General features: G+C 38.7%; 1 protein-coding gene across 1 annotated transcript; it reads right to left on the bottom strand.

The window, feature by feature from the left end:
* Window positions 1-4188: 4188 nt before the first annotated feature.
* MELLADRAFT_110356 (uncharacterized protein) lies at window positions 4189-7387 on the bottom strand (the record flags this gene model as incomplete). Its single annotated transcript, XM_007414425.1, has 3 exons — window positions 4189-4199; window positions 4801-5300; window positions 6000-7387. The coding sequence occupies 3 exons, from the start codon at window positions 7385-7387 to the stop codon at window positions 4189-4191; spliced, it is 1899 nt and encodes a 632-aa protein (XP_007414487.1).
* Window positions 7388-9211: the final 1824 nt, after the last annotated feature.

Genomic DNA, 9211 nt, shown 5'->3' with positions numbered 1-9211 from the left:
ATACGGGGGGGGCCGCCGCCGGCCCTCCGGTTTTGCGTTGGTGAGAAAACCTCTCACCATCCACAACCGGCTGGTCTTGGCTTTGCCTGGATGGGCTGGGTGGTATTTTAAAAAGATCTGTGATAAATCAAAGACTTGCGAGTCCTGAGTGATGACTTCCGTTTCTCTACTTGCGCGCGGGTGGGAGCGTTTAATTTTCAGATGAAATTTTCAACTTGACTATTGGGCTACTTCCCACTTGCTCCACCCGCTACAAGCATATGAGAAACTTCCACATCTGTACGTCATCTCTCAGTCATGGACTTATGCGCCAAGTCGTCCCTTGGTTGGTGCTCACAATCTAAAAATGTGGGGGTTTTGGATCAGGCAGCCCAGTAAAATGAAAAAAGATGGAGCTGCATATTTGTAAAGATTGTGAGGTGGATGTGAGGTGTGCCACTCCTTTATTATTCAACAGTAGAAAAAATCCAGCAATAGCTTGGATCATTTGCTATGGTAGCAACATAAGCTAGACAATGTACACCCTTGTAATGCAAGAAGAATCATGGTACAAAATCAGTTGTCATGTTCCACAATTGTAGCATTGACTGAGAGGGTGAGATTGTCCATTGAACTTGGGCAAGCTCCAAGTGAGTGTAGACGGATCATCAGCCAGAGCCCAAAGTTTGAAAAATATAGTCACATTTTGAACCACAGAAGTTGAACATTACCAAATATGAAAAACATGTTGCATTAAGATTCTGATGCTCGCATGCATGGGCATAGAGAGGAGGACAGGGCCAATGTTTGGGGGGCTTCTTTTGGTACATCAAGACTCAGCCATTGATTATTGGGATGATTCATGATATGTTTAATCTAGTGGTTAATATTGCACCTTTCAAAAGTAAAGTTCCCATGGGTTTGTGACTCCAGGAACAATGAATATGGTGATAAAGCAGGTGATATGTCTCGTGAGGTATTCAAAACCTCACAGGTACTCTCTGGATTAAATAATACAAATACAAAACTCATGCATTGTGGAAATCAAATCCTAAAACCACTCAAATTATTCTAATACATTTTTTGTTATATTCTTATTTTTGTATCAAGGGATTAGATATACACTTTGGCTTTTTTTCCAGGCTTTTCTGGAACTCTTCTGATCATGAGGATCTGTTGTTATCAATACAAAAAAAAAATTATTTCTCAAAGCAAAATGAAATACACCAAGAATAAATACATGTGGAACAAACTCAAATTAATAAACAAAGGTAAGATAATAGGAATCAACCACAACACATGTTCACTCAAGGTCTGGAATTGAAACCCAATGTGAATAATCACTGGAAATAACAATATAGTGTGGAAGGAACAGGAAGCCACAATAGAAAATGTGTAGAATAACTCAGCTAATGGTAGAAAACTAAAAAACTAAATACATCAAATGCAGTCAAACTCAAAATCAAAAGCTAGGTACTAATTCTAGAAGCCAAGACAGAAGAGTGGAGAAAGAGGCAAGATGATGTCAGTATGACTGTAGAAGAGAGGAAGAATGTATAGATTAGGAAGAGAAAGAGAAAAACTTATCTAGTTAATCAAGACTCAGGATCAACAATTGATTTGGACTTGAGTTGGTGATGGATTTAGAAAAGATACTGAGATTGGTGGAGGGAAACTACAGTAAAAGGGACTGGCCTATAAATGAAATGAATCAAAGTAAAATGAAAAAGTTTACTCAGTTAGCATTGAGAGAGTTGAAATAAAAGAATGAAAGCAAATAAATCAAGGATATAAAAAATTACCTGATAAATGAAAACTAAGTGATCCAATGAATCATAATCCAAAATCAGATTTGCAATACAGATGTTTGAAGCAAAGAAGAGAGAGTGTAGAAAAGTGAAGATATGATCAGTATGAACAGATCAAAAGAAAGCAAACACATATGATTGAGTACTTACACTACACCAAATGTAATCTTTACCGGGCGGTAAAGAAAACTACTGACATAGAAAAGTCCTGAGGCAACAGGAAGAGAGCTAAAAATCTGAAAAAATATGCACCTTGTTCCTAGATGTTGGGGCGTCATGATGAGTATTTTTTTGTATTTTACACACAGATAGTGGTTAATGTACTAACAATAAAGGCTGAAAATCATCAAAAACCCACATGTAACAATACCTGAAATTTGGGTCATGATTATGAAGACAATATTTTGTGGTCTAAAAACTTCAATAACTTTTGCAATTCTGCTCCAAATAACTCGATTTTTGGTTCATTCAAAAGCTGAACCATTCTACTTTACACTTCATAATGTCAGCAAGGTGCTATCTAGTCATTTGAACGCTCTACATATGTCCAAACAGTTCTGCATGAATAGCTCCGTAGGACCTTCTTCAGACGGGCTACAGATGTGGTGTCTCAATGAAAAATGTAGAGGAAAGACTCACCTTTTCAATGAACCAAAAATCGAGTTATTTGATTCAGAACTGCAAAAGTTATTGATGTTTGAAGATTTCAAAATCCTGTCTACAAAATCAAGGGCCAAATTTCAGGTATTGTTACAGGTGGGTTTTTGATGATTTTCAGCCTTTATTGTTAGTACATTAACCAATATCTGCGTATAAAATACAAAAAAATACTCATCATGACGCCCCAACATCTAGGAACAAGGTGCATATTTTTTCAGATTTTTAGCTCTCTTCCTGTTGCCTCAGGACTTTTCTATGTCAGTAGTTTTCTTTACCACCCGGTAAAGATTACATTTGGTGTAGTGTTACTTGCTTGGAAACACCATCATCAATTGATCAAGCACCAAAATCGAAATGAAATATGGCTTATAGATTGGAATGAAATTGAAGTGATAAACTACTGAAGGAGTTCGATTTCTGGGTACCAAGGGGATGTAGATTAAGAGATTAGTATGCATGGAAGACACAGACCATAAGAAACAAAAGAAAATGAACTATTCAACAGAAGGAAAACAAACCATTCAAATGGCCAAAATCAAATTTGCACAAATAGATCCAGTAACTAAATGAGAAAGCCAAGAAAAGTGAGGAGTTAGTGGAATGAATAAAGAAGCAACAAAAAAGGAGATGAATTACCAAAATCGAAATTGAAATTGATTGCTCAGTTGATTGAACAGTCAAAAGCGAAATAAAAAATAAAAAATATCACCTAATGAAAAGATAGATATCATGGAGAGATATAGTGAGGAAGAAATGGATGAATTAGTGAGACTGCTTGAAACCCTTCAAGGTTGGAAGTGATATGGAAATCAAATCATCGATTCAGACTCACCTAGGCAGAGAGTTACAGGTTGAAATAGCAAGTATAGAACAAAAGGAATGAAGGGATGAGGTCATTTGATTCCTCAAAGTGCTCAAATAGAATGAAGCTACCTGCCAAAGAAGCTGAAAATCGAAAATCGAATTTGAGAATCTAGGACCAAAAAGGTTAAGCAATAGATTGTTATCAGTGTACAAGAAATAGACGACAGAAGGAGGAGGAGAGTTGAAACTTGACAATGGATCTAAAAATCGATTTTTTTGGCTTTGAGAGTCGATGACTGATGAATGCAGAATAAGATGAAAGGAGATCAGCATGGTGGAAGCAAATAGAAGAAATAAAAGAAAAGAAAAGATGGAGGAAAAGAGAGGGACTTACAGGCTGGAACTCGATTGAATCGAGTCAGAGGCTTGATCTGAGCTTTTGAAACAACCTGAATGATGGAGAAATGAAAAACTGTTAACGAATGTCCAAAACCTTGGCTGATCAAAACTTCCCAATGCTAAATCAAAATTTGGAGGTTGTGTAGCGTTTTGTTCAAATTCATTGTTCTCTGTTGATATGAATGAATGATGATGTTGATGATGATCTGCAAAGAGTGTCGAGGTTAAGATAATCAATCAGCAGTGAGATAGATGGTATTGTCTTTGGCTGATTGATAGTGTGAGAATGATATTGAGAAGGGTGTTAATCGATAGATCTTGAAGTCGGAAATCAGTTCAAAAGTGTGCAATTGAGATGGTATTGGGCAGGATATGAATTTGAGTTTTCGCAAACTCGATTGGGTGTAATCAATGAAGGAATCTTGACATGGAATGGAGTGAACAGGCAAAAAGCACGAATTTCAAGGCTTGATCATGGCACTGGTACATGATGAATGATTAGTTTAACTTTCTCTGATCTCTTAATTTTGTGACTTTCTTATTGAAGTTCTATTAACAAACAATTCAAATTGAGTTTCTGATTTGAGGATGTCCAATTTGCATCATTTGTGAATATCTCAGTTTGAACCGCTGGTATCTTCTTTATAAAGCCTTTTGCTGTGGTATTAAGCTGCACGAAATCAAAGGTGAGATGTAACTTTGGTTAGAAAATTGGAATTGCAAATGGAGGAACCACAAATGAAGCTGCTAATTCTCACCAAATGGTTTCTGATCACTCATGTGTAAAAATCACAAATGGCGCTAATGGTCCAATCTGAAGTTTCTACTTGATGATTAGATGGCCACAGATTGATTGATTGCGACCAAATCCTGATGTGATCCTTTGATGTATGATCATCGAGGTAAGTGTTAGGAGCAATAATAAGGAAATTGAAAGTAATTATCCCGAGGACAAAACTTCGGGTGGTCAAAACCAGGATTCCTTCTGCTAAAAAGTGGAGGATTTGTAGATTTTGTGTTAATTTGTCTATTTTGTTTGAATTGCTGGTTGACGTTTAATATGAATGATATGCGTTCATCATATCTGCGCCTAGGATGACTTCGACGCGCCTAGCGTTCATAATGACGACAAAGTCTATCATGAGTATACCTGGGTCTGATTCGTGAAGGAACTGGATTGGTAAAGTGATCTCTCCAACTGCTGTCAGGATTCCTGATGCGCTAAAATACTTTCTTTTGTGCTTAAGTGGTTTCACTTCTCTTTCCCAGTGAAACCAGATTTTGTTAAGAATCCGTGGCGTAATGAGTGAATTACAAGCGCCGGTATCTACTAGCATATTCATTTTCCACCCGTTGCACATCGTCGTCAAAAATGGGCTCGCTAAGTTAGTTTGTTTGTTTTGTCTTTCGATAAAGACAGGTGCTTTTGCTAAAGACCTTTCAAGACAAGAAATATCTAATATTTTGAAAGATTCCTCTACCTTGGACACGTCTGAGCTTGTTGAGCATTCATCTTGTACCGCCCTATACTCTCCGTCATCGTATAGAGAATCATGGTCATGTGCAAAGATAAGTTCTAATTCTTCACCAGTTAATGATTCTTCTTCGTCTGGATCCTTCTCTAGGGTGTTGATATCCTTGCTTTTCTTCCTACACAGCCTAAAGTCATGGCCTGTCTCCGTGGATCCACAGGTGTCACATTTACCTGGTACTCTTATCACTGACTGCTTAGGAGTGATCATTTTTGTCGGTGGGGTACTGCCGTTCGTGGCTTGCGTTTTCCACTCTTGGGTGTTCTTGTGAGCAGGTCTCTGGTATTTTCCTATCGAAGTCCTGCTGACTACCTCCTCAAACGTGGTCGTGAAGCTTACAAAATCTTCCTCTCGTCCTAATCTGCTTCTTACGGCATGATCTAGGTCTCCTGCGCACTGCTCCAATATTTTATCTATGACATCTAATTTAGATATTAAAGGTTGGGCTGCTCGAAGTCTTTTGTGTTGCTTAACCAGCGATTTAACTGGTTCCGTACTCGTTTTGGGATTGAAGAAATCCTTGTCGAATGCTGTTTGCATAGTTCTCCTCCACACTCGAGTTCCAAATTTTTCCATAATCGCCAATTTCCAATCTTCCCAGGAAAGTGATTTCTCTTTACGATTCTCTAGAAACCATATCTGAGCAATACCTGTAAAAGCTAGACCCATACGTGAAGTAATAAGGGCGTCTGGAACGTGCATGGTTTCTTTAAAATGATCCACCCACTCTATGAAAGCTATGTGATTATATTCCCCTTCCCCACTAAACTTAGGCCAGTCTTTACTATTTGGCACATCTTTCTTCAGAAGGTTGTACATAGTAAGTTCTGATTCTGGTGTGAATTCAGTTCGTGTGGTTTGTTCTCGAGTCTGATGTTTACTGACTCCCTCAGCAACAATAGGCGCTTCTGTCTGGTGACTGTGTTTGACATCCGCCGGTGATGTCAATCCTTTAGCTTTGAACGTATTTGTCTCAAACTGACTCTTACTTCTAGCTTGGTGCATGTGTGGTGGGACATCGTGCAGAATGTCCTCAAAAGGTCCATTCTCTACATTCTCGTACGAACCTTGCTTTTTCAGCTGTTCGAACGTTAGGTTGGAAAGAAGTTTGATGACTTCTTCATTATGAGAGCTCATGACCAGCAACTCTTCTCCTTGGCGATGGATCATGTTCTGGAGTTGCCTCATAACTCCCTGCATGCTAGATATCTGGTCGCATGTTCTTTTATTATACGGGTCTTCGACTGTTCTGTCACTACTTGTTAGGAGGTTTTCGTTAACCTTGTTGATTAGGTCTCGAGTGATCTTGGAGTGCTCATCTAGATTATCTTTGTTATCTTTAATAATTTGCATTCGAGTAACATTCTCACTTTCCTCTACTACTTGTAGTACTGTTTTAGTCCAGTTCTGCAGTTCTTCCTTGACACCTGCTACATCATTTGTAGATGTTTGCACTGCTATACCTACCTGGTTAAGCGTCTTTACTTGGCTGTTTACGTTATTGATAAGGTTCGTGATGGTCTTATCAATAATATTCAAACGTCTGTTCGCATCGTTAGTTTTAACGAGTGACTGTATGGTATTCATTTCATCATGCAACATTTTCAAGCTAGTAATAATAGGATCAAGATACAACTGAAATTGGTGAAACATAGGTTTAACAAGCTTTTCATCTAAGGGTAGGATGGTCCTCTCGCATTCTTCACTGCCATTCCTGCTGCTTGAATGATTCCTATGATCTCGTCGCCCACTGTCTTTCCTTGGTGGCGTGAGGATTGGCTCGGTCGTGGGTAAGGAGTCGACTGGGTGAATTTCTTTCCCCTTTCTCGTCTTTCTAAAGTACTCCAATCCCAGTCTGATGGGTTCCAACGGTTGGTCCGGTCCATCAGACATTGGTAACCTAACATTTTCAGCAGTTGGCGATAATAACCTTTCGCTTTGATGGTGGCTTTCTTGAACGCTTTGTGATCTTTCGCTTTTCTGGCTTTGTTCCATACTTGGTAGTTCGCTTCGTACATCAGTAGGAGGTCGTGTTCCTCTATCGTCAGGTCGCGTCCTGGACCTTTTAGATGCAGTTGTCGAGTTGCTTGGTTTTCTGCTCCCGATTGCTGGCTGGGTTGATCGTCTAAGATCATCGCCAAATGCGTCGATGGATCCTGCGATACTCTGCGCTCTGGAGGAGTTTGCTCTGGTGCTGGGTGCCATAATGTGAGTTTTCAAACGGACTCTCGCTTTTATATTTTTTTTTTTTTTTTTTTGAAGAGAGACTAACCTTTGGTTGGTCCTGCTGTCTTAGGAATTGTAAATTTAGACAATTCTTGGTATTGTTTGTTCGATGGGGTCGAATTACCTACTGTTGTTGGAACAGTTTCAGTGGTTTTGTCTTGATCGTCTCCTAACGTAGTCACTACAGAGAGGTTTCTCAGTATGTCAGCTGGTATCGTTGAACTAGATTATACTGATCAGTACTGACTTCCTGCTTCTTCGTAGTCGATCAAGTCTTCTCCTGGGTTATACGGTGCTACTGGTGCGACTTGTTCGATAGGCACTTAGATCAAGGCGCGGTGTAACCAGGTTATAGTCAGCTTTATTCGTTCTCGGTTCTGTTTTCAATGTATAAGTTGGTCTCAACTTACTGTTATTTCAAGCGATTGTTAGATTTCTCAGTAAGACTCTCTCTCGATGTTATCGTGAAACAAGTAATCTGTGGGTGCTTGAGATAGATAGTCGCTGAACCGAACGTAAGTATGAAAAGGATTCAAGATATGTATCCCGAACTGTGCGTCGTAAACTTCTTCAGTGAAAGGGTTTTCTTGTGTGAAAGAATAAAACGGTAGTTCCAGGAATAGTTCCAAGGTACAGTAATCTACTCGTCCGATAGCAATGATGAAATATGCTAATGTAAGTAAAAGAGAACTTTGTATGAGTCTGCTAGTTTGTATGGGAAAGGTGTCGAGGTCTGTGTTTTCGTTTTAAAAAAAAAACAAAAACTTAGAAAAAACGATGAGTCCCCCAAATGTCAGCCTAAGTCGTAAAAGTTGTCAGGCTTAGGTGAATGATTACTCACGAAATGTGTTTTGTGCTAGGAATAACAATGAATAAACCTTTGCACTTATTTTCAAGTCTTCGTGATGGATAAGTTGTGTCTAAGTCTAGCGTAAGTTTTAACTGATCTGTGTTCTTAAAGGTATCAACAGATAGTTCTACCAAAGTGGATACCGTGAGGTAAACTAGCTTTGGGCGTGCTTGAGCAGTAGTCCGATAAAACTTGGTTTTATCGAGGGTAAGGAGTAAGTATGGAAGAGTTAGTCGAGTAGGCAGTACTACACGATCTTTAACAATTCCGTAAGTAGATGAAAGTTTAAAAGTATAACAGGGAAAATGAAACGAAAACAAGAGTACTGAGTCTAGAACGAAAAGAGTCTAAAGGATATTTCTAAAGAGGCCTTTCGTAGATAGTAATTGTAGCTTTCGAGAAATCAGAAATAGTACGGGTCTTAGTATGTAAACGTAAGTTGTCTAGATTCTAATTGGGGTAAAAGTTGTGTAAAAGTGTTAACGGATGATTCTCTTTTTCTTGGAGCATTGAGAGAGCTCTTTTTATATCCGAGTTTTGCTTGGTGGTAGTTAGTCGTGACTAGACTGGTCTCGAACTGATCTAGTTGTTGGGGTTCGTTGCTCCCTTGGTATTCTGATGATGTGTTTTAATTAAGGGTTAGTTTCTAGGGTCTTTAGATGATATCATTATTTCTAAGACCCTTACTTTCCCTTTTCTCGTTTTTTTCCAATTGTTGTCTTTTTCTTTTATGATTTGTACACTCTTGAAACTAGAGTGATAGAGTTGTAGGTTTTAAATATTTATTATGTGTTATTTTTGTCGATACGCTCGGGGTTCTGCTCCGCAGAACTCTCGCGGTTGACAGTCGTAGTGCTCATACTTCCACGTTCAAGAATGTCATCAGTATCAAATTGACCGATGATATGGATATAAATGAATACTTTAGAGTGATCAGGTCAAAATTTAGTGAT

This window comes from Melampsora larici-populina, assembly GCF_000204055.1.
Source record: "Melampsora larici-populina 98AG31 unplaced genomic scaffold MELLAscaffold_43, whole genome shotgun sequence".
Lineage (NCBI taxonomy): Eukaryota > Fungi > Basidiomycota > Pucciniomycetes > Pucciniales > Melampsoraceae > Melampsora > Melampsora laricis-populina.
This window is presented reverse-complemented; position numbering and strand designations above follow the sequence as displayed.